This window comes from Plecotus auritus, assembly GCF_963455305.1.
Source record: "Plecotus auritus genome assembly, chromosome: 3".
In the NCBI taxonomy this organism is placed as follows: domain Eukaryota; kingdom Metazoa; phylum Chordata; class Mammalia; order Chiroptera; family Vespertilionidae; genus Plecotus; species Plecotus auritus.
In genome coordinates this window covers 211,594,345-211,620,846 of record NC_137772.1, presented here as the reverse complement: position 1 = coordinate 211,620,846, position 26,502 = coordinate 211,594,345, and the positions used below count along the sequence as shown (strand labels likewise).

General features: G+C 45.1%; 1 protein-coding gene across 4 annotated transcripts in view; it reads right to left on the bottom strand.

The window, feature by feature from the left end:
• ANO4 (anoctamin 4) overlaps positions 1 to 21,121 on the bottom strand; it is a 302,354-nt gene extending 281,233 nt beyond the window's left edge. For all 4 annotated transcript variants that reach the window (XM_080660952.1, XM_080660955.1, XM_080660953.1 and 1 more), the window contains exons 1-3: positions 20,994 to 21,121; positions 9,528 to 9,611; positions 5,145 to 5,396 (exon numbers count right to left, since the gene is read on the bottom strand). In XM_080660952.1, coding sequence (XP_080517078.1) covers positions 5,145 to 5,396; positions 9,528 to 9,611; positions 20,994 to 21,114 — 457 coding nt within the window. In that variant the 5' untranslated portion in view covers positions 21,115 to 21,121. The remainder of the gene's footprint in view (positions 1 to 5,144; positions 5,397 to 9,527; positions 9,612 to 20,993) is intronic.
• Between the last annotated feature and the right edge of the window lie 5,381 nt (positions 21,122 to 26,502).

Below are 26,502 nucleotides of genomic sequence, written 5' to 3'. Positions count from 1 at the left end.
ATGCAGAAAGAGGAACAGGATATTCATGCAGATAGAAATACAATTGTTACTTTGGTGTTATGATTTAACAATGACCGTTCATAGTGTGGTCATCTCGCTGGAGTGGAAGAGGCCACCTTGCGGTTGCATTCTCACCTCTGCCCTCACCAGCTGTTGTCCATGGGCAGTACCTCAGGGTCTCTGAGCCTGGTTTCTCTATTTGTGACATGAGGCTGTTAGAAATATGCACACAGGGTGATCGTAGTATTTAAATGAATATGAAACATCTTGATATGAACTATGAAGGGATATACAAATATAAAGGATTAAGCTAGAAGGGAAGGTCATCTGTTTTGTAGGTTACTCCTAGGCAATCTTTGTCCATTCTTTGGACATAATTAAGTTCAGATTCATCCTATATAATAAAAGCCTAATATGCAAATTGACCAACCGGCAGAACGACCAGTGGAACGACCGGTCACTATGACATGCACTGACCACCAGGGGGCAGATGCTCAATGCAGGAGCTGCCCCCAGCCTGCAGGCCCTAGGCCAGTAAAGGCAGGTGCCAGCAGGGGCCCCCCAATAGCCCCACCGGTAGCCTTAAAGATGGGCCCTGATCGCCAGCCAGGCCTAGGGAACCTACCCATGCGTGAATTTCATGCACCGGGCCTCTAGTTTTAGAATAATACACATTCACTCCCATGTCTAATATGACCTCTTTTCTGTTCACTTCGAAGTTCTGTGTTAGGGCTCTGTTAAATCACTTGGACTGAAACACTTACCATGAAAGCTCTCTCTGGTGAAGGCTTAGGAGCCAGAGGCAGAATTATAAATTGGTTGTAAGATATTGGCTTAACACCCATTTCCAAAGCAAAATGAATTTAGAATTTTATTGAGTACCACTTGACGTACATCCACACATTTTTTTTCCAACCAGATTATCTAAACTTTCAGGAGACAGCATTTACAAGTTTCAAGTAATTCAACTTAGAGATTGTTTATTATGTAGATTGTAATAAAAACACATTATATTACTTTGAGGATTTATAAAATGTTTGTCTCTCCGAATATATAATATATAATATTATTCCGTACTAGTGACCTGGTGCATGGATTCGTGTACATTGAAAGGAAATTAATTAGAAGGTGGCTGGCAGGGCAGGACTGGGCGAGATGGGCCAGATATCCCCTGGAGCCAACCTCCCGCGGTCCCACCCCACCGTCTTCAGAGTAAAGAGGGGTCCCTCCAGCAGGTGGGGTCCCTTGGCCTGGACTGCAGGGATCAGGCCGAAACTGGCTCTCCAACATCCCCCAAGGGGTCCCAGAGTGTGAGAGGGCACTCTGCAAAGTTGTTGTCATACAGGATGTGGATTGCAAACACGTGTGCAGTTAGCCAAATTCGGGGCCGAGCATGCCCAGCAACAACATGACCCATGGCCAAAGTGGAATCATGTGGCCCTGCGAGGAACCAGGCTCTCTCCTCTCTGGTGTCAAGGTGCATCACCCAAGAACCACCGCTGCCAAGTCACTGCAGCTTGGCAGCTCCTGAGTTGACTGTCTGTCCCCTGGTGGTCAGTGCACATCATAGCGACCGGTTGGATGGTCAGACACTTAGCATATTAGCCTTTTATATATATAGATTACTTATTTTTTTGCTTCAGTTACTAGGAAACTCAAGCTCTACTTCTTTTTAAAAATATGTTTTTATTGATTTTTAGAGAGAGAAGAAGAGAGGGGTAGAGAAAACATAAATCAGCTGCCTCTTGCATGGGGATTGAGCCTGAAACCCCAGGCATGTGCCCTGACCAGGAATCAAATGGTGACCTCCTGATTCATGGGTCAATGCTCAACCACTGCACCTAGCCAGGCTGAATAAATTCTTTTTTTTAAAGAATAGTTAAATTGATTTTTAGAGAGAGAGGAAGGGAGAAGAGGGAAACATCAATCAGCTGCCTCCTGCATGCCCCCTACTGGGAATCAAGTCCACAACTTAGGCATGTGCCCTGACTGGGAATTGAGCCAGCAACTAACTCCTCAGTGTACAGAACACAACCAACTGAGCCACACTGGCTAGGGCTGGATGAATTCTTAAACATAAGAAAACTCAATCAATAAATAATAGTCTAGCCTGTTTTGTACCTACAATTTATCAGCTCCTCATCAGACCTGCAGTTTATGCAGAAGAAAGACAGCTTAGAAATACGAAGGGATGTATGTCTAGCAAAGTGTGGAATTCATAGGATATTCTGATACACTTGCACTGACTTATCTCACCCCAGTTTTCTAGCAAAAAAAGCAACATATATATATATTTTTTATGTGTAAAGAAATACTAAAGTTAACTTTATTTTTAAAAAAGCAAAAAGAAATGAAACTGGAAACTTTCACACAAAAATACATATTCAAATCCATAATTCCTGTAAGAAATCAAATAAATTTAATAACTGACCTACATATAATAATTGAAATGTACAGAAGCTATACTGGCATCTAAAATTTTCTATAATAAAATACCATATGCTTGGGTAATGCCATCCTTAATTCAGGCTTACTTTGTAAGTATACGAATACTAATAACACCAGTTGCTTGGGAAAATCCAACATTTTATTGCCAATGGAATGTCCTAGGAAATGAAGAGAATTATGGACTTTTAATTTGTTTTTTTCAAACCTACAAGTTAAAAATAGAAGCCTCTTCCAAAAGTCACAATACAGTGTTCTATGCAAAGGGGAAAAAAGCCAACTGCAAGGAAAAGGTGGTGAAATGTTAATCTGACAGCTGCCATTTCACACACCTCTTTGTCAGGAAATGTCATAACCTTTCAGCAACCTCGGCCAAAGGCAGCACTTTATTTCTCCAACTTGAGATTTTACGAAATTTTTCAAGTAAGCAGAGTCAGGTTTCCTTCACGATAACATCAAAACCCAGGAGATTTCAAACCTTCATTTGGAAAAATGTTCACACCCTCCAACACGATATTTCTGCTCTCAAACTAACCCTCAACAAGGACAACCAGAAAGATGGTTAGTTTGGCCGAGGCAGGGCTGATGGTAAGCAAATGTCCCCCAGTGCTCTACAATATCAATCTCTTGGATTTCCATCTAGCCTTCTAACCAGACACTTCGGAAGGAGACCCCCAAGGTGTGAATGGGAACCTCAAGAATCAAAATGCCAGGATGGGATGAAGAATGCAGACTGCTGAAACTCACTCTGTGCCATGGACACAGCATCCCCTGGGGCAGGGCAAGCCCCCCGCCGTCGGCCCCCCCCCCCCCCCACCACACACACACCCGGGGAATCTTCATTGTTAACAAGTTCAACTGGAGGCTGCAAACCCCATGCTTTCCAGATGGCTTTTGGTGATCTAAAACTTCTGCAACATCACCGTCTCACCCCTAGATGGCAGCATCTGTGAATTGTTGAGGGGCATTGTAATGCTGAGGGTCAACATTCAGACTGATCTCCAGAACAGGAATTACCGGTACACTTTGGACTTGGCTGACTAAACCATTATCTCTAAATGCTATAGCTACAGGGGGGGGAAAAAAAGTGGCTGAATGGATTTGACATAATTTAAACCTCCAGCTCAGACTTTTTATTACAAACACGATTAATTGCCTATCCTTGCATAGAGAGGTAAAACTTTCTGTAACTCATTTAAACTATAATGCAAATTATAAATTTGTTGTTGTTGTTGTTGTTAATCCTCATCCAAGGATATTTTTTCCCATTGATTTTGAGAGAGAATGGAAGGGAGAGGGAAAGAGAGGGAAAAAGAGAGGAAGGCGGGAGAGAGAGAAACATGGATGTTAGAGAGACACATCAATAGATTGTCTCCCACACATTCCCTAACTGGTGCTGGGGATCGAACCACACTCAGGTACATGCCCTTAACCTGGAATTGAACCCGGGACCCTTTGGTGCACAGGCCAATGTTCCAACCACTGAGCAACACTGGCCAGGGCATAAATTATAAATGTTAAGGCAAGCTGTTATAAGCAGTTTTCTTGCCCTGGGCGTTTAAGTCGTAACTCCCAAGGATCACACAGAGCAGCAGTCAGCAAAGATTTTCTGCAAAGGGACAGATAGTATATATTTTAGTTTTTCCAGCCCAGATGGTCTGTGTCACTGCTCACCGCTGCTGTTGTCACGCGAAAGCAACCGTAGATAACACATAAATACAAGAATGAGTGTGGCTGTGTTCCAATAAAGTTTTATATGTGAACACTAAACTTTGACTTTCATATACCTTTCAGGTGTCTCAAAATATTGTTCCTCTCTTAATTTTTTCCACTGTATGCTCTGAATGTTTGTGTCCTTCCAGAAATTCATATGTTGGAACCCTAATGCCTGATGTGAAGGTATTAGGAAGCAGGGCCCCTGGGGGATGCTTAGGTCATGAGGGTGGTGCCCTCATGAAGGGGATTAGTGTTCCTATCAAAGAGCCTCCACAGAGATCCCTCACCACTCCTGCCGTGGGAAGACACAGTGAGAAGTCTGAAACCCAGAAGAAGGCCCTCATCCAGCCGTGTTGGCACCCTGACCTTCAACTTCCAGCCTCCAGAACTGTGAGAAATAAACTACCCAGCCTGCAGTCTTTCCTTATAGCAACCTGTATAGACGGAGACACCAATCATTTCCAAAAAGTAAAAACTATTCTTAGTTCTTGGGCTAACCTAAGCAGGCTGGATGTGCCCACTGGCATTGATGTGCAGACCCCTGCCATGGATCAGATTGACAGAGCAGCATGCATTGGTAGTAACTAAGGTATTCAAAAACGACTTTTGGAGGACTTTTTCTAGTAAAGAGTTTGGTACAAGATAGATGCCTTGTCACTAAATAGAGGATTCGAGAAATTAAACAAGCCAACCCAAAGTCATATGACCAATCTTGGGATTCGGATTCAGGGTTGCTCTCCGTCATTTTACCAAACAGGACGAGGTCAGATATAGACTTAGGTCAAATATTTATATACACATCCAAACTTCCTCCTGTCACAGCCAAGCTATTCATATTGGAGTTGGGGGGGGTACAGGGAGGAACGTGGGAGTCCGTGACACCACACACGCAGAAACACAGATGCAATCTGGGCAGCAGGCAGAGGAGAGGACCGTAAAGACACTGAGTCCTGAATCTCCAACAGGAAGCCAACTCTTCTTACCTGTCGTGTCTTGACTCAGGGTTTCCTGGCTGCTGCTGCTGTAAGAAGGCACTGGAGTGATGGACAGTGAAGCTGGGCAAGACAGAGGCGTGGCCAGCTCAGTCTTGCGGGTGAGGGACTGGTGATACACGGGGATGCCTGCATCTTTGGAGACCAAGAGAGGCAGATCTGATGGGACGGTAGGTCGGCCTTGGGCGTATGGATTTTTCCAGTGGGTCACCCCGATTGCAACAGGCCCAGAAACGTCATAACCTGGAGAGACAAGACACATTAGGTCAGGAGCAGCAATGGAAGCCTCACACTACAGTGGTTTTTATATTTCCCATCCGTCGTATCTGTGAGTCCAATCACACAGCACTTGAGATAAGGATGCATGTTACTTTACAAATACACAGCTTAAATTCATCACACTTGATGGATCTTGTTCACTTATTCAACATACGTTTATTAAGCACTTACTATGTGCTAGCTGCCCAGGCTGTTCCTTCAAGGAGCTCAAAGGAGATTAAGCTCTAGTAAAGGAGATTAAGACTTACCAATACCTGAAGATTTACTTCACATAAGTGATTCTAATCCTTACAGCCATTGTACAAGGGGACTACCTCTCACTATTTAAGTTTTACAGATGAAGAAATTGGATTGGCCCTGGCCAGTTTGGCTCAGTGGATAGAGCGTCGGCCTGCAGACTGAAGGGTCCCAGGTTCGATTCTGGCCAAGGGCACATAGCTGGGTTGCAGGCTCGATCCCTAGTATGGGGCGTGCAGGAGGCAACTGATCAATGATTCTCTCTCATCACTGATGTTTCTATCTTTCTCTCCCTCTTCCTTCCTCTCTGAAATCAATAAAGAAATTAAAAAAAAAAAAAGAAAAGAAAAGAAAAAGTAACTGGATCTCAACCTGCCCTAGGTCAAGCAGCCAGTAAGGGCCAGAAATAGAATTGGAGTCCAGATCTTCCTGACTCCAAAAATCTATGTTTTCTCCCTAAACTGCAAGTAACTTTAGTACAAAGCAAGATGAAAGAGTTTACAAGTAGAAGATAAATTTCCTTTCAGGATATCAGGGGAGAGAGCCTTCTTAAGCGGAAGGACTAGGTCATGGAGTGGTAGCATGAACTTGACCTTCTAGGCAATGATTGCAACCTAGTGGCCAGATGGACAGATCTGTTTTGCAGATGTGCTTTAATTCGTCCACACTTTCCTAATTTGCAATAAAATTCAAATAAAAATTCACAACAATAAAACTTTAGAGAAAAATCCAGCTTTCTAGCTTCTTTTGGAAAATCTCTATGTTCAAGCAACCCTGGGCCCTATCCCCACATGACAACTGTCAACTGGAGTAACCACAGCAGCCACCTTCTGAAGGTGCGTGAGTCTTGTCTGAGCAAGGGCTCTGGAGCCTCTGAAAATATTCAGCGAGAACACAGATTCTCCATGTTTGGACCTGCAAGGAGCCAGAGCCGCAGTAAAAGACCGGAGTGAATACCACGGACCCAGGACCAGCCCGAGCCTGTTTGCTGGACTAAACCTCAGATGCATATTTGTTTGTTTTGTGTGATCCACGCTCTTGGATCTCCCACACCTGCTAAGAGGGAACTGGGCCGTAGAAATGAAATTCCAGAATGCTCCCTTTAAATCAATGTCCCATTAAGTTTTTATTCAAAAGCAGAAAACATATTACTTTCTATTTACACCGGAGAATCCTCTTAGAAGAAGAAGAATTACAGGACCATGTTTTCGCTTGCCTGGCTGCTTTCCTCAGAAACTCAAATCCCTCTTTCCTTTTCCCAGGCCCACGCTCCTGGGGATTCATTACTCAGAACAGAACCCGGTATGAAAGCGTTATCTTTAACATTCCCCAGGAACTCTGGACTCTCCGCAATGTCAGCTTTTATCGTCTTTTAAATAAAATCAGAGCTGATTTCTAGCACATACTTAATTTTTAAAAGGTATTGTTCACATTACTAACAAGCCTCTTTTTTTTTTTTTTTTTTTTGTAGCTTAGGAAATTACCACATCATTAACTCCAGAAATGGTGTTCATTAGCAAATAATTTAATCCATGTTATTGATACAAATGAGCCATAGTAAGATCCGTAAACTTGTTGGAATACAAACAGACCAGCCTAAATGGAAAAGTTGCAACGAGGTCAGAGTATTTTGAGAGGATAACCACCCAACCAGGGGGAATAGCTGGTGTCCAAGTGTCCCAGGGGCAAGTACAGGAATGTCCCATTCTCCCTCACCACCATGCTGTCCCCACTGGGGAGGGCAGTCTTGGCTCTCCTTTGAGTTCTCTCCCCCACTAGACCCACAACCATAAAGAGAAACATGTAAGGAGTGCCCAGAATTGAAGGCTATCTTGAGAAAGAATGATGTTAATTAGCTATAAAGTTCTTAAACCTCTCATCCATGGGTAAAATGGGAGTTTACTCCCAGAAAATAAGGACATAGCTAAGGGTCTCCTGGATAAACAGGAAGACTTCAGAACGAGTCATTTTTCCGTCTCTTGAACTTTTTGGCAACTCTGCATTGTGCAGGACGTAGGTTCCCACGGGAAGTACATTAACAGGAAATCCACAAGTGTGCTGTTTTCTTCAATGGGATCCCTCACAAGTACGACGCTTCTGTGTGAGATGACTCTTCTGTGAGAAGGACCGAAGTGCAGGAGATGAAGGAAAACAAAAGGAGCATTTACAAAAGGACTCCTTGGATGATCCTGCGGTCGGTCCTCCCTCCAGGACTTGGAGCCTGAGGTTGTTCATTACTTTCTATTTTCACTATAAATATTGCAAAAGTGCTGTGTGCTGGACAGACTGTGGGCGCTAGACACTGCCTGATGCCTGTGGAGAATCCTCCCGCCCTTACTGATCCCAACAGGGTTATATTTTGTTTGGGGATTCATCCCAACCCCACTCAGCCACGAGGCTCAGGGCAAGCGGACTCACCCTTTCCCCCTGCAACATGGGTCTAAAGATAACCCTTGTCAATGATTGGTTCAAGGAGGAATGGTCATGTGAGGCTACTGGGAAAATAGTGCTGATAGACTTGCTCGATGCAGAGTTGCCACAAACCTTCAATTTTGTAAAACACACAATAGCTGCAGAGTGGTGTAACATGAACTTTTGAAAAGCAGGGACTGCCTGTACCGATTTACACGGATCCTAAGCCATGTGCTTGTCAAGGGCAGACCTAGATTGAAATCTTGGGCGTGTCCATTTCTGGCTGGGTGGCACAGAGCAAGTTTCCTCGTCTGTAAAACGGGGAAGTAGCAGTGCCTTCCTCACGAAGCCCTGATTACGTAAAATGTGTACGTCAAGCACCAACAGCAGCTGGCAAACAGGGAGAACAAATGAATGAAGCTGCAATTAGCATCAGCATTTTTTTTCTTCTAAAGCGGCAGCCAAGATTCTGGAATCTAGAAAAATTTGAAAGGACTTGGAAGGGAGAGGATGAGTTCCACAAACAGGGAAGTAGCCAGGGTCACTCTTCCCTTTTTGACCAAAATGGTGTAGGTTTAAGGTTGAGTAGGAAGGCAGCCGGCCGCCGTGAGAGAGTGTATGGTGAGCACACAGTGTCCTCCCGTCTCCTGGAAGGGTCTCTCTTCAGAAAGGGGAGGGATAGTCCTGACAGGTTTGGCTCAGTGGATAGAGCGTCGGCCTGCGGACTGAAGGGTCTCAGGTTCAATTCCGGTCAAGGGCATGTACCTTGGTAGCCGGCACATCCCCAGTAGGAGGTGTGCAGGAGGCAGCTGATTGATGTTTCTCTCTCATCGATGTTTCTAACTCTCTATCCCTCTCCCTTCCTCTCTGTAAAAAATCAATAAAAAATATATATTTTTTTAAAAAGGGGGTGGAGGGACAGAAAACAACGCACCCCAACTGCAGACTTCATGTTTCTGAGAAGTGAGGGGACAGGGCAGCTGGTACACACACTGTAGCTAGCATTCAACAGCACTGATTTGTTGTTCCGTATGCACACAGGATCATCTGCATTTCTCATATATTGCATGCACACATCTCATACACACTTATGGGAAATAATGTATGTTTTCTATTTTCCATGGTGATATAAAATTTCTTTTTCAATTAGATGAATATAAATCTTAAAAGGTAAACCAGTTTTAAGATAAAGCAAATGGCGAAAAGCTGGGCAAACCGGGATTTTCAAAATCTTTCTGAATCACCCTGCCTCCGTTCATTTCTATGCACATGCAATGAGGATCCACAAGAGGGCGCCCCAGCAAGGTGTGTCCACAAGCAATTGCTCTAATTCTGAAAATAAATGCTCATGATTGCATTTTCCACTTACTCCTTCCTTAGCCTCCAAATTCCCCACTATTCCAGGCAATAATAACTGTCATAAATCAAAATAGCACAATTTCTCACCTATGGTGATCTGGCTGACACAACTGTAGTAGCTGCCCGTGGTTGCGGTAGAAAGGTTATAACTCCCACTGCTCACATCTTTGTCTGTTAAGAAAATAAAAGAGAAGGTCACATATTCTGGGACACACCATGAGCACCATGTAACTATGTGACTGCTGGTAAATAAACCAGTTCTCTGTGTCTCATACTCATTCAGCCATCATGCCTAGGGGTTGCTAGGCACCAGGCACTGGGACACTTCAACAAACAGCCCAGACCACCCACACAGACAATAACAATAACAGTTATTCAATGTTACTAGAGGCCCGGTGCATGAAAATTTGTGCACTTGGAGGGGGAGGGTCCCTCAGCCCGGCCTGTGCCCTCTCGCAGTCAGGGACCCCTTGGGGGATGTCCACCTGCCAGCTTAGGCCCGCTCCCCTTGAGGAGTGGGCCTAAGCCGCAGTCGCACATCCTTAGCGCTTGCAGCCATCAGCCTGGCTTGTGGCTGAGCAGAGCCCCCACTGTGGGAGCACACTAACCACCAGGGGGAAGCTCCTGCATTGAGCGTCTGCCCCCTGGTGGTCAGTGCGCATCATAGCGACCAGTCATTCTCGGTCAGTAGTTCCACCATTAGGGTCAATTTGCCTATTAACCCTTTTATTATATAAGGATTATAATGGAGGTTGAAGAGCACAGGGGGAGCAGAGCTCAGGGTCAGATTAGAGGTATCAGGTAAGGCTTCCTGGAGGAAGTGACATCTAAACAAAAACCTAAAGGTGCACACTATCTGACTAAAACATAAGGGGGCTAAATGGAGGAAGAAAATCCAGGCAGAGAGTTATCGTCATGTCTGGAGGCTCAGAGGCCACCACCACCTTGTGACTTGGCCGCTGAATGCATTAAGAAAAGGAGGGGTGAGCAGCGGCTTAAAGTGTCTAATAAACCATGTTAACAAGTTTGGATTTTGCCTAGAGCAGTGGTCAGCAAACTCATTCGTCAACAGAGCCAAATATCAACAGTACAACGATTGGAATTTCTTTTGAGAGCCAAATTTTTTAAACTTAAACTTCTTCTAATGCCACTTCTTCAAAATAGACTTGCCCAGGCCGTGGTATTTTGTGGAAGAGCCACACTCAAGGGGCCAAAGAGCCGCATGTGGCTCGCGAACCGCAGTTTGCCGACCGCTGGCCTAGAAAGCAGGATCCCATTTTTATTTCAGAAAGATCACTTCGTGGTGGCATGGAGAACAGGAAGGAGGGTGAGATGAGAGGCAGAAAGACTCCTCTGAGGCAGTAAATTGAGAAGCGACGAAGGCAACAGTGGCCAAACCATGAGAGAAGTGGACACAGAGAAGTGGATATGACTCCCTTCGAGGCTAAGAGGATAGCACACCACACGGGATTCCTCACTACGGAGAGCAGGAAAGGTTCTGGACAGAGGGACCGAAGAAACACAAATGTCACATTTACATAACATCTCAGCAAGTCACCCACATCAGCTCATGCACCAGGTAAAACAGGGCAGACCCCATCCACACCTGAGATGGAAAGGCTAAGACACGGGCGCTGAGGGTCTCATCCAGGTCACACTACAGCACGTGGCAGAACCGAGCTCAAATCGAGACAAGAACTGCTTCAACTGTTTATGAAACATGGCAGGGCATAAATAACTTCTTCTGAAATATCATGATAAATCCATAAGATCATCTAATATAAAACACTACAGGTCAGAGACAAAGAATCATTACAGTAATGGTTGCAAAACGGGCCTGAATGGAAATAAATACTTTATGTTCTGTGATACTAGAAAAACTGTGAAACTCTGATCTATAATGGGGAAAATTGTAAGTCTGAGGGGGAAATAACAATTACAAAAAATTAGTCAAATGCACTCAAGGAAAAAGCATTTCTGGAAATGTAGAGATTCAGTTTTAAAGGGAGAGTGCCGTGGGTTGGTAGAGAAGATGATTTCACGGGTGAACATTCTTAGGAGGAAAGAATCGGGGCCCCTGGTCTGAGAAGGCAGGACATGGGAGTCATCGGCAGGGGCGTCTGTATGTGCTCACGCTGGGAAGGAGTTGGAAAGTATGGGAAAAAGCAGATGGGGAGCCAGAGGGCAGAAAACCAGCAATGGCCCTCCCTGGTCACATCAAGGCTGCTGCAGGTCCACAAACAGGGAGGTAAAATGCGAAAGAATACTTTTAAGCTATTTCAACCTGAGAAAAATAATTCTAGCAAATGCATGTGGCCTACTCCTCCTCTAAGAACTATTCCCAGACCACCTCCACTTCCTAGGGTGCTTCCTGAGTACGAGGCTCACTCCTCTTCCCCCCTCCCCTTCCCCTCTCCCTCCCAGCCAACAGCGCTGAGCAGGTGAGGTTGCACAGGCAGGCCTCAGAGATGCCGCGGGTTCGGTTCCAGACCACAGCAATAAAGCAAACAGCACAAGAAAGCAAGTCACACAAACGTTTTGGCTTCCCAGTGCATAGAAAAGCTATGTTTATAGTATACTACATTCTATGATGTGTGCAATACCATTACATCTAAAACAAATGTGCATCCCTTACTTTTAAAGTATTTTATCACTAAAAGATGCTGTCATCTGAGGCTGTTGGAAAATAATGCTGATAGACTTGCTCAATGCACAGTTGCTACAAACCTTCAATTTGTAAAAAATAAAAATAAAAATAAAGTAATATCTGCAAAGTGGTGGAACATGAACTTGTGAAAAGCAGGGACTGCCTGTACTGGGTTGCATGTATCCCAAACCATGTGCTTGTCAAGGGCAAACCCACGTGTTAGTCAGTGTTGTCATTTAACACTGTCCCTGGCATAAGGCAAATCCTCAACACATGTCCATTGGTTGAAAAAGAAAAAAGGAATGCCTGAAATTAAAGAATAAACAAATGGCCATTCCCCCTTCCTACTAGTTATCATTTCAATAGAGGATGCTGGGCTGGGAGTCACGAGACCTGGGTTTGAAGCCCAGTTCCGCTGCACGTAAACTCTTTGAACTTGGCCAAACACCACTTTGCTTTTATGAAAGACCTACATTGGTACCCGTTTTCTCCAACCAAAAGAAACCCAAAGAGGATTTTTGTTGTTAAATGAATGGTCATTGTTTCTTCACTTTTCTCCGTTTTGGTGTCTTTTCCTCCTGAAAATGGTGACAATAATGCTTATCTTTTTTTTGGGGGGGGGGCGGGGAGGGGCGAAGGGGCGGTGACAGGAAAGATGGGGTATGGTTAATAATTCAGCTACACAAAATGCATAGCTAGCAAATAATTCAGTATATATTTGTGGAGTGAGCTGAATCAACAATTTCCAGACCTAAAGCATTTCACACTGCTCTAACTACTGTGAAGTCGTCATTCCTTATTCTTTTTAAATGCATCACTCAGGATCTGTCCTTGAAAGATTCTGGAAGTGAGGAGACCTTCAGGGACAAGGTCAATAGCATCAAAGGTGGAAGTGAAAGAGAGGAGGTGGAGGGGGGATAAAAAGGAAAGAAATTGATTGAGATTTACAAGCACAGAAATGCCAATGGATGGGGAGAAGAAGAAAACAAATGAGGGAGAAAAACATACTTAGAAATTAGTAATCAACAAAGAAGCAGAATGCTTAAATTAGGAACGAATGCCCGGGAAGAGGCTGTGAATAAATTTGAATGGCAAAACTACTAAAACATGAGTCATATCTGAATGTTAAAACTAGGGTGTAATTTTGTTGTCAATAATTCAAACCAGCCAGACCCTGGCTGGTTTGACTCAGTGGATAGAGCATCGGCCCAAGAACTGGAGGGCCCCAGTTCGATTCTAGTCAATTGAGGTACAATAATTCAAGTACCTCAGTTGTGGGCTTAATCCCGGCCCTGGTTGGGGTGTGCCGGAGGCAACCAGTTGATGTTCTCTATCACATCGATGTTTCTCTCTCTCTGTTTATCCTGCTCCCTCCCACTCTCTCTAAAAATCAATGGAAAAATATCCTTGAGTGAGGATTAACAACAACAACAACAACGACTCAGAGAGCAAAAATACCAAGACACGTGGCAGTTACGTACCTGGTGACTCTGAATAAAGGAAGGTGTGTCCTCTCGGAATTAAAACAAAAATGATAGATTTGATAGGAGAATATCCATTTAATCCTTTAGGAACCAACTGAAGTTAATTTTTTAAAAGTCAGGTAACTAGTGGAAGCACTTGAGACTCTGAATGAGATTAATATACCTCCCAAACTCCGGAGTCAGTTTTAGACTAGACACCTGGTTCCACCCTCAGGCACAGAATTTCATCTCTGTGGCTCCATCTCCCACATGCACAACGGGAATAATAAAGGCACCTCCTTATAAGGCAGCACGTAGAAAGTGTTCATTTAATGCTTTATTATTTTTATTTTATACTTAGAAAGACCAAGGATATCCATAAAACGGGTATTCTACAGCCAAGACAATGAGGTAAAGCTACACAAACTGCTATGGACATGCCTCACAATCATGTTGAATGGAAGAGGCACCACAAAACAATACATGGTTCTATTTATGAACATTTCACAACAAAACTATAGTCTTTGTTTGTTTCTTTTGTTAATCCTCAGGATGTTTTTTCTATTTTTTTTTTTTTTTGGAAGAGTGGAAAGGAGGGATGGAGGAATGGAGGAGGGAGAGAGGGGAGCGAGAGAAACATCAATGTGTGAGAAACACATACTTCATTGCCTCTCAGACATGCCCTGACCAGTCCAGGATTGAACCTGCAACCCAGGAATTGAACTTATAACTCTTCAGTGCATGGGCTGACACTCTAATCACTGAGCAACACCAGCCAGGAAAACAAAACTATATTCTTTTTAAAAAATATATATGTATTTTTATTGATTTCAGAGAGGAAGGAAGAGGGAGATACAGATACAAACATCAATGATGAGAGAGAATAAATGATCGGCTGCCTCCTGCACACCCCCACTGAGGATCGAGCCCACAATCCCGGTATGGGCCCTGACCAGGAATCAAACCGTGACCTCCAGGTTCATAGGTTGACGCTCAGTCACTGAGTCACGCCAGCCGGGCAAAACTATATTCTTTACAGATGCATACAAGGAAGGTAAAAAGGGAAAGAAAAGTAACACAATAAGTAGCACCAAAGTCAGCAGGGTGGTTCCTTTGGTGGGAAAAAGGCAGCGGGGCTGTGGAAGGGCAGGGGGAGTGCAGGGTGGGCTCTGCGTGCTGGGGGTGTTCTATTTCTTGATCTAGGTGGTGGTCACATGATCACATTCACCATATAATTATTTGTTAAATTATAAATTTGCCTTACCCACCTGTCTGTACGTAAATTACAGTGCATCATATATATATATATATATATATATATATATATATATATATATGAAATAAAGAGGGGCAGAAATCATGGCAGGGCAAACCAGAAATGTAAATTTTGAAAAAAATAACCCAGGAAATGAGATGGCAGTACAATTAGAAGACACCAGCTATGGAGCACTGTCTCTTTGCCGGGCATTGTGCTAAACATTATTTCATTTGCATCCACTCTTTCACCTAAGCTCCAAAACCACTCACGTCAGGGAGCTATATTATCCCGCCATACAGGTGAGGACCGAGGCCCACAAAGTTGAGGAGCCGGCTCGGAGGCACACTTCTGAAAAGTCACAGCTGGAATTAAAACCCAGGTCTGCCTGGCTGCACCAGGCCACTATTTGAGAAGAGAGGCAAAGACAGAAGGAGGCCAGATGAATATCGCAGGCTGGGGTGGGTGGCTTCCTGCTGTATGAGGCGCTACATCGCTGACAGTCTTATCGGATGTGCAAAGCTCTGCGGTTCTCCGGGGAACGAGACAGACATCATCTCGTGTGTGCCTTTGGTCTCAGCGCCTTTTTCATCTAACACTTAAAAAGCTACTCCACCTTCATTTTGGTTACTATTTGCTTGCGGCAAAAGATATAAAAACATACAGCAAGCAAATACTAACCAAAATAAAGGTGGAATCGCTTTACTAAAGATAAAAAGGGTCAATAAGCAATGATAAAGGGTTCAGGTTAAATTCTTCAGGAAGATATTTTTAAAATGGATGACTTTCTTCCTTATATTGTGGCTGAAATTCATTCATTCAAAAATCACTGACTGCCTACCACACAGGGTAGACATGGGCTGGCCCCAGGTAGGAACTGGTGCTTTGCGAGGTCTCTCTAAGGTGCTGATGAATTCAAGTCTAGAAAGTGTGTTTCCCCTCACCAGATAAAAACAGATCTCTCTAATTCTACAATAAGGACGATAAACACATCGTGGTGTTTTCACAAAACGTTTGCATCTGCTCTTCCATAGGATTTTTGCTACAGCACAAGGAGACAAACAGGGCAGCAATAGCATCCTCTGTATCTTCCACTGGACCTGAGCTACACCCAGACTCCTGGAGGTCAAGGCCATCCCCTACTCATCTTCTGACGCAGTTCCTGGCTCTACCTAATGCACAGAAGTCACCATAAATGTTTACCAAAGCCTCTAGTAAGCTTTCCAACACTTTAACCATCATCCCTGCATTTTAAACACTGCCTGAGACTCCTCTCAGCTTCCCTTTGATTCTATGAGAGAAAAGCCCTAAAGCCCTTCCTTGACTTCCTACTGTCCCTACTCCACTCAGTGTTAAAAACCGTATATTCTATTTCCAATTTTTCTGGAACCTTATCATTACAATGTAAGATTCATGATAACAGGCAGTTTTTGGTTTTCCTTCCAGAACCTACAACAGTGCCTACACTCACAAAACATACGCTGTTTGTTCTAGGAACTTCCTTGGCAGCTGTGGTCCGTTTGTCTAGGATTATGTTCTAGTAGAAAATGCGCATGCCTGTTACAAAGAACATCATGTTTTACAGGAAAAGATTAAAATGCTTCTGCATGGGATCAAAGTAAAAATTTAATTTTAATTTTACCCTAGAAACTTCTAACATGTGAAGGGCTGAAGGTCAAAGGATAAGCTGTACATGCTTTGCTACAGCTTCTTCCCCTCCCCCTTTTTTTAAATTGGTTTTTTGTGTGTTCGGATACAGCAGTGGTCGGCAAACTTACTAGTCAACAGAGCCAAATATCAACAGTACAACGATTGAAATTTCTTTTGAGAGCCAAATTTTTTAAACTTAAACTTCTTCTAATGCCACTTCTTCAAAATAGACTCGCCCAGGCTGTGGTATTTTGTGGAAGAGCCACACTCAAGGGGCCAAAGAGCCGCATGTGGCTCGCGAGCCGCAGTTTGCCGACCACTGGCCGATACAGCTTTATTTTTTATTTTAATTTAATTTTATTTTTAAAAATATTTTTATTGTTGACAGTATTACAGATGTCTCCCATCCCCCCCTTTACCTCCTCTGCCCAGTCCCTACCCACCCCACCCCCAGTTCGTCACCACCCTATTGTCCATGTCTACGGGCTGCGTGTATAAGTACATAAGTTCTCTGCAGCTTCTTAATCGAAAGGATCCTAACTGGTGTTCAGCATGAGCGTCTGGATTGCATAATAACAAGCATGCCAGGTGGTGGGAGCAAACACAAGAGAAGTCATCAAATAGCTCTGTGGATTGATTTTGTAGCTAAACCGTGAGTTGCGGTCAGTTGCATGCATCTGATTTGACCACATAGTGTGGACACATTTGCTCTTTTGTGTGTTCAATGACAAAAGTTCTTTCGCTTATTTGCAATGGGAAAATGCATGGTGTACTTGTGCATGGTGTACTGACCCCTGCTATCCTTCATTCTGTCCTTCAGTCGGTGGGACAGCTAAGTATTGATCACCTACTATGTGCCCTTGGGGATTTTACAACCAATAGAGGGGAGTGCTCCTTATATTCAAAATGAAGAGTGTTAGCGGGAGGACTTACCCTGAGAGGTCCCAAGAGAAGAACCAAGTCAGATGGGAAGGCTGAACAAGAAGAGGGAGGAAGCCTCGTAAAGGCAGAGGGAGGTGTGTTTCGGAACAAGGTCCAGACACTGGAGAAAACCTGAAATCAGCCACACTAAACCACCTCCCTCTGTAAAAGGTGGGATGGCTGGGGCCTAGGGTAGCAGGAGAGAGGGCTGGTCTGCTCCTGGCGAGCCTTGTTTGCCAAACTAGGGAGGTTAGACTTCGACCTGCAAGCAGAGGGGAGCCCTTGAAGAGTCTGACGCAGAGGAGTAACAGGATCAGTACTGTTATGAATCGTAATGTAAATATCTGTGTTTTCCGATGGTCTTAGGCGGCCCTGCTAGCGGTTCTCAACCTGTGGGTCACCACTGCTGTAGAGCCTAAGACCATCAGACCTTTGCACAGACCATTCCCTTTGCCAGGAATGCTCTTTCCCCACATAATAGAATGGCTATTCCTTTCCTTCATTTCAGTCTCTGCTCAAAATACCTCCTCAAGGATATTTGAGACAAGGGCCCCAGGTGTAGAGTCCGTCTTTCAGTGGGAGGTCTGTCACCTGGAGCCACGAAGTTTTCTGCATTGTTAAGTTGAAGTGTGGGCTATGCTGGGACATGAAGAGATATCTGAGCAGAGGCTTTCCCTATCTGAAGTAGCCCCACTGTGCTCTATAAGCTCCTCTGGCTCCTCAGTAGGCCTCCTCAGATCTGAAGCTAACGGCTCAAGGCCAGGGTGACAGCTCCAACCGTAAGTTCCTTCCTGGTTCAGCCTGGCACACGGCCCTGTGCCTCCTCTGGCATGGCTGAGAACGAATCAAGTCCCAGTCATTTCTCTCTAAAAAAGACTTGTCACCCATCCTTGGTCTCATGCATGTGGTTATATAATGAGCTAAAAACAGTTAAGAACCTAAACCATTTAAAGGACAAGGAAAGAGAAAAACCAGCGGTGAGTACAAAAGGTCGAAGCACTAAAAATCCAGAATTTTAAAAATTGCATCCTCTGTTGAACATATATTTTTTAGAGGATATATTATACTTATTGATTTCCCTAATCTCAATTCACAGTTCTGGAATATATGAGTCTAGATGGCTACCTGAATGTCAAAATGCATTCTACAATACAGAAAGAGCCGGTTCCAATATAGGATCAAAGATGCATATTTAGATGGGAAGCTAATGAGGTTTAATGGGAGCTGATGCTAATGAAATGCATGCATAAGCCACATTTCTTTCTCTTCTTAGGAACCTCACACACACAGTCTCCAGTATAAACTGTTTGTTCTCTTGGCAGCCCCTATGCTAAAGCTAGGACCTAAGGCATTTATTAAATCCAGCAAACGAATATAAAAATTGAACCCTATAAATTCTACGCAAAAAACTCAGATCATCCCTCTTCATGATATCTTAACCCAAATCCAAGAGAACTGAAAGGGAACATTTTTAAAAGAAGCTCGATTGTCTGAGAGATGATTTGTAGAAGGTTCCAGAGCTGGGCCAAGCGCTCACCAGATAATGATCTCGACAGCACCCAGAGGGTGAGGAATATATTCAATGTGCTCCATTTTGTTTTTCCTTGACATTTTCACTAGATGGAAACCCTGATGGACTAATTCAGTGGTCGGCAAACTGCGGGTCACGGTTTGCTGCTCTGTTGACTAATGAGTTTGCCGACCACTGGGATAGGGGCTTAATCACAAGGAACAACAACAGCCTGTAATTATTGGAATCGAGAGTCTAGGTCAGTGGTCGGCAAACTCATTAGTCAACAGGGCGGCAAACCGTGGCTCTCCAGCTGCATGTGGCTCGCGAGCCGCAGTTTGCCGATCACTGGACTAATTTATCTTGTCTTGTCTCAGGTCACATCGCTATGGACCAAAGAATTGATACACACTTTGTGGCCAAGTATATTCATCACTTTAGGGAGGGGGAAGGAAGCAGAGTGTGTCAGGAATATATTTAAAATAGCACAAATTCTAAATGGCATATATATTTAAACCTGTTTCAGTTCCCTCTAAGGTTCTAAAGAGGAAACTGTGTGATTCCTACTTGCCCCCCACCTTTTCCTTTAATTACTGAAACATACTTGCTTTTCAAAAACAGTTCCACTACTTCTGGCTTCATTTACTCCACCTGGGTGCCCAATTAAGCTTTTAAAACTTCTAGAAATTTACAGAACTGATTATTATGTAGACCTGTGACTGACAATTTCCACAGGGCAGCATGTGACATTTAACAAGACATTAAAAAAACAGAAGTTAGATCCCTTGGATAGAAAAAGGAGTCAATGATAGATTTCTGCCAATGAATATGCCTAAAACACCACCAGAATGTTGAATTATCCCCAGATGGTAACCCAAGACTGACAATGATGTGTGTTACCTGTGCAGCAGGGGCAAGAACAACACAACCCAGCAGACAATGCTCTAAGAAGAAGAAGAAGAAAAAAGCCACTAGTGTGCAATTTGTAACCAGCTCACAATTTGTTAGTAGTGCCCAAGCGTCAAGGCCACCTGAGTGATCATCTGAAACAGCTTAAATCCTAAGAAGGAGAGACCGACCTCTTTAACCTTGGGGACTGGTGCAGGGGCTATCACTGGCCTGGAGAATGAAACCTCCCCTTCCACAAGCAGAAACTTCCCTCCCACCAACTCCAGGCTCCATCAAAGATGTCCCTTCAGAACACTCCCCAACAACTGCTCACAACCTTCACATTCAAAACGCCAAAACTTGATGTTATCACAGCAGCTGATTGCAAACCAGGCAAGGGAGGGAGGCCTCTTTGAGTTTCTGCCTCCTATAACCCTGTCTCTGCAGCATCTCTGCGAAAGGACTACAAAGAACCACTTTTTCCACACAAGTAGGGATATGTATTGATAAAAAGCCTCATTGGCTTCCCCAGCGCGCTGGGGTTTCTAAGTCTGAAACCTTCGCACTGTGATTTTGTTTTTCTTCAGAATTGTACAATGCCTTTTAAAAATAATAAAAGCATACATTTCTTTACTCAAAATTTTTTAAAAGGAGGAATAATGCCTTGTATTTCCATGGAATTTTTCTTTCCAAGCTGATTTTTTTTTTTGCATTAAGAAAAACGTATTTTGTGTACTAATATATTATTTAAGCCCATAGCATCTGTCAGAGAGATACCCTCATCTCTGATTGACAGATGCAGAAATTCAAGAACAGAAAAGTTTAAATAACTTGGCCAAGGTCAGTCGGGACAAGAAGCACTGGCCGAACGCACTTCTCAGAACTCCAAGCCCCACAGGGTTATAAAGAACTTAACACGGGAACCTTCCTTCCTCCTGGGTGGTCTGAAGCGAACTGGCTGTTTCTGGAGTCCCAAAGCTCCCAGATACCTTCTAAATTTCAACCGTTTTCACTCCACCGACTCGTTCTGCAAACACCCTCTTTTCCAGGTTCTCGGCAGCCTCCAGCCCCACGGAGCATCATTCCCCCAGGACAGCGCGCGCTGCAGCGGACTCCCTTTCTTCCCCACCCTCCCGGAGCCGAACCCCGAAGTTTCCCGGGGTAATAGGATGGCTCCCTGGCCCCGTCCGCCCAGGAGCCCGCGACGGCCCGCCGTTACCGTAAGCCGAGAGGGAGTCCATCCTGCCCCGCGTCCTGTCCAGGCTGGCCAACGCGTCGGCGAGAGCGGCCGCCTGTGCGCGGCGCCCCTGGACGGCGGGCGCCCGGCGCGGCGATTGCATGCGCTTGGCTCCCGCGGCGCCCGGCCGCCCCGCTCCTGGGCATGCCCAGTCAGCCCGGCGTGGCCGCCTGCAGAGATGCCCCGGCGGGTTCTTGCTGCAAGGGTGTGGGGAGCCTGGGCGCAGACGGGCCGCGGCGCTCCGGTGCCCGCGGGAAGTGAACCTGCTCTGCGGGATGCGGGACGAGGGACCGGGAGAGAGGAGGGGCGAAGCGGGCGGTGGGAGGCGCCGGGCGGAGGCGCGGGGCGGGCGTCGGGCGGGACCCCGGCTAGGTCTCCGCCTACAAGGTGCCCCTCTGAGTCGCGGCGGCAGGGTGACGCGGACAAACGTGCGATGGGGAGTCCGAAGCGGGCGACAGCCTCCCGGACCTCGAGCCTTCAGCTCCCGCCTAGACCCCTGGAGAGCACACCGCCTGGGGATGCCGAGGGTGGATCCCGTCGCCTGGGACTCGGGCGCGATCCCCACCCTAGGGGACGGTCAGGAGAAGCGTTTGTCCCTGAGCCAATGTGCAGGGCAGAATGGCTACTCTGTCCTGCGGACTTTTACCAGCGAAGTTAACCGCGAAGCACCGAGTTCTGACACCAACAGTTCAGACCGTCCCGGCACATCATTCTATCACGTTATTCGTGCGTCTGTCTCCCCATGAGGCTGTTCGAGAGTCTGATTGCGCTCTGCCCGGCGCCGCGATCAGGGAGCTAACTTAACCAAGACGTGCTGAATGACTCGAGGTCCGAGCCCCTCCCAGCCCGCCCGGGAGCCCACACATCCTATTGTGGGGGTTCTCCGTTTGCAATAGGCTGTGTGGGAGGGAAATGGGGAGCAGGAGAGGGAGAGAGAGAAGCCAGCGGCACCCATCGTAAGGGTGTTAGGGGAGTGGGGAGAACAAGAGAAAAGGGGAGGCCACCCAACGTCCCCTCCCGGTCAGGTGCACCGGAGGCTTTGTCATTCCCAGTGTAAGGTCACCACCGCACCGGGAGCGCACACGGGCTCCCTGGCGCGGGCTGACCTGATCCCGGGAATCGCGGCCGCTGCTCCTTCACTTCCCCTATCTGTAAAGTGGCGGTAACCGGTCTGTCTTGTCCACTTCACGGGACTGTGGCAGGGATCAGGCGGATGCGGACAGTATCATTCTCTCTGAGGCATTGTCTTGAAAGCTGCTCTCTGCCTGGAGTTTGCCCGCCAAGGGCCTCGACATGCCTTTCCCCCAGGTCCCTTCAAATTCACCCTCCTCCCGACCCCAAGCCCCCAAGTCTAGAGAGATTTGGAAACCTGCCCTCAGCCCGTCTTTGATGTAAAGGGGATTTGGGCCTAGGCGCAGTGGTCGGCAAACTCATTAGTCAACAGAGCCAAATATCAACAGTACAACGATTGAAATTTCTTTTGAGAGCCGAAAACCGACTTCTGCGCATGGGCCACGAAGTTTCAATCTCACTGTATGTGCGCTCCTGCACGTGGTATTTTGTGGAAGAGCCACACTCAAGGGGCCAAAGAGCCTCATGTGGCTCGCGAACCTTGGTTTGCCGACCACTGGCCTAGGAGTTTCAAAGCAGGTCTGGCTCCAGCAGTGCACCCATAAGCAGGCATTACATCTTCCGGGAGCCTCTCTGCTCCCCCTCCCCCAACACACACACACACACACACACACACACTCACTCACTCACTCACTCACTCACTCACTCACCTCCAGCTCCTAAGTATGGGGCTCTGGGCGCTTGCCTCAGCCTGTTCTACCTGCAGTGCCTCTCTGTGCCGCCCTAGAGTCCAAGGCCATTTGCAAGTTGTCTTAAGACCTCCAGCTCTTTCTCCTCTCCTTGCCTCCACGTTTCAGCTCAGGGAGGGTCACGGAGAAAGACGACCAAAATTAGTTACAAATTGCACTGTAATTCTTCTTGGCAGCTCTTTTTAATTAGGAGGAACTAAAACGTAGTGTCTAATTAATTAACCTCGCTTAAGGGCACCTGCACTTCTGCCCACGCAGTACCATCCCAAATCCTTGAGATAGTCAATCCCCTCCATAGAATTAAGATTGAGAACACCGGGTCTCGTGGCTGAGGAGTTGATGGATGGATGGATACTCCTCATTCCTTCATTGTCAGGTTTGTTGGGAGCCCTCCTGTTCTTCACAGGCCTGTGCAGCAGGTGACACAGACCTTCAAGCAGCCCCCCTGTCTCCTGGTCTGCAGCAGGATTGGGTAGTCTCCCTACCCCCATTCTTGAGGGGAACATAGGCCAACAAAGAATTATGATGCTGTGATGAAGGAGAGGGTGCTGAAGAAGCCACGTGGTGAACAAGCGATTCTGCCTTTGCAGCATTCACAGGGGAAAGATGAGGTTGTTGCCAGTAAAATTTCCTAAACACAAGCTTGTCATTCAAATGTTCTTATGTTTTATTCATTCTTTGTGTTTTCGGGAGTAAAATATGAACTGCCACAAACTGGATGAAAGCTGTGTTCTAAAAATTCTCAGGAAAATGTTTTGTTTAGATGATTAAGGAAAAAAATACTTCTCTTTTCAGCATGCTCTGAACTTGAACTATTTGACTTTCGATCAACTGCCCTGAACGTAATTAGATTGCATCTGACACTGGAAGAGGCTGGCTCTCTGTGATTAACATTATTATTTTGTGATTAACATTTTTAATAACTTACTTTAATTTTGTCATTTACAAACTACTCTACAAATACTCCGTAAAACTGTTTGCATATGAAAAGTAATGTAGTTTTCATTTGCCCACAATCAACTTGACTTAGAATTTGACCCATTATTAAAGACTTAACAAATTGAACATTTTAAAGTGTTGCTGTTTTTAAAGTAAAGAACTTGTATACTTACTAGAGGCCTGGTGCATGAAAATTCGTGCCCTTGGGTGGGTCTCTCAGCCCAGCCTGTATGCTCTCACAATCTGGGACCCCTCAGGTAAGGTCCAGTCCCATCATAGTATGGCTCTGGTTCCCCAGGCCTGCGGGCCGGGGGTGGGGGGGGGGGAGAGAGGAGGGAGCAAGAGGCCAGTCCAATGGCAGCATGGCTCCATCCCACAGCTCCCTCCCGCCACCACACTGTGGGCGGCCGGGACCCAGGACTGACTCCCACTGCGCCGGCCGGGACCCAGGACTGACTCCCACTGCGCCGGTCGGGACCCTAGCCTGGTGTTCGGTCATCCGTCCAGTCGTTTAGGTCATGACAGACCCTGGTTTTTTATATATTAGGACTAGGGGCCCGGTGCACGAAATTCGTGCACTGGGGAGGGGTCCCTCAGCCCAGCCTTCCCCCTCTCACATACTGGGAGCCCTCAGGGGATGTCCTACTGATGGCTTAGGCCCGCTCCCTGTTTGAGCAGTCTGTCCTCCCTTTGCAGGAGGCAACCGGGCTGATGAGGGGAAGGCGCCAGCCCCATCACCCCGCTACTGCAGCCACTTCCAGTCACCGCAGCCACCAAGGTGCTTTCATCAACATGGACTCCAGTCCCTTCACCATGAAAAAATGACAACTTTCTTTAGGGATTTTCAAGATGTGCCTTTCATAAGATATGACATTTCTTTCATTATTTTTCTTTTTATCTTCACCTGAGGATATGTTTCCATTGATTTTTTCCCCTTCCCTCCGATCCCAGGCTCGGCCCCTTCCCAAGCCTACAGCCTCCACCCCAGGCTTTAGGCTTGGGAAGCGGGTACCTCCGTCCCCCAAGCCTAAAGCCTCCACGGGATGGCCGGCTGGGAGTGACCTGGGTGCCGAGGAGGTTCCTGGGACCCAGGTATGTATGCAAATTAACCACCATCTTTATTGGGTTAATTTGCATGCTCACTCTGATTGGCTGTGGGCGTAGCAGAGGTACGGTCAATTTACATGTTTCTCTATTATTAGGAAAGATATGCACAGCCCATGGTCATGGGTAGTAGGGTGGTGAAGACCTTGAGGGGTAGGTAGGGGCTGGGAGAAAAGGGTAAAGGAGGGGAAAGAATGGGAGACATCTGTAATACTATCAATAATAAAAAATATTTTTAAATTGCTATTTTTACCTTTTATGTTCCTATCTCTTCTGTATTCCCATAATGTTGAATATCTTTATCACATCATGGATCACATCATATTATAATTTTCCTATTTACCCATCTATCTCCGCTGGAAAACAGGGATCATGTCTTATATTTCATTCTATCCCAACACCTACATATTACTTGGCCCATATTCATTACTTAGTAAATTTTAGTTCAATGAATAAGTGTGATTATGGGGAGGAGGGATTGGGGTCAGTGCTTAAGAGACCTGAGCTGTGGCTGACTTTATTCTGTAGATTTCAACCATCTTCCTCACTCAAGAAAGACTACTGCATGAAAACCATTGTACTTTGGCCAGGACAAAGAACTGCGATGTCTGTTTAGCTGAGGCACAAAAAATGGGTTTCTTATTCCAGAATCCATAAAACTCTCCCTGGAAATGAAGTGTTTGGGAAAGGGTCTGTGCGTGGGCTTCATGGGATCCATGAGTTCCCTGAAAATGACATTCAGGACTGCAGGTGTACACACATTTTTTTCTGAGGTAGGGAAGGGATCCATAATTTTCATCAGATTTTTAGTGGTGAGACTGATCCAACAAAGATAAAAAGTTAATGGCATAGCAAATCTTTCACATCCCAAAATAGCCTTTAAAGAAGAATAATTACAATGATGGAGCATTATAGCAGCATAGTAGATCCTTTTGCTGTAACAACGAATAATGGCCCCTTAGAACCATGCTATAATTTGCTACAACCTGAAAAAAATATAGCTAAAATGAAATGACAAGCTTTGCTTTTAAAAATTCCAAAATTAAATAAATTTGAATTATATAAAGCTGTTAGCTCCTCACAATTAAATTTGGGGTTTTTTAATAGAAGTGTATAATCCTCAAACTATATTTCTAAAAAAATATATCAAGCAGGATTATCAAATTCATATTTTAGAACTTTAATGTTTGTAACACATTCCTATAAAATTTGGCAGATTTGTAATAATAAATGTAGCTGAGTTTATTGTGTACCATGAACTGTTCATATATATAATATTCATATTCCATTCTTAATATATATTTAAGTACTTACATATAAAATACTATTTATTTATATCTTTTGTATATATACACTCAATCAATATTTAGACTAATGAAATAGATACTATTGTTATCACCATTTGATGGTGAGGCAAACAGAGTCACAGGGTTTCCCTATTAACTCTAGTACTAATTAACTATTAGTAAGGGATGGATTCAAGATTTGAAACCAGATTCCAGAGCTCATAATATGCTTCCAAATGTTGTTGAATATACATAAACCATCTGATTGTTTTGCCCTCTAAATCTTATATTTAAATACAATTTTATTTATACTTCTTTCTTAAGAAAAAAATAGGTAAATTG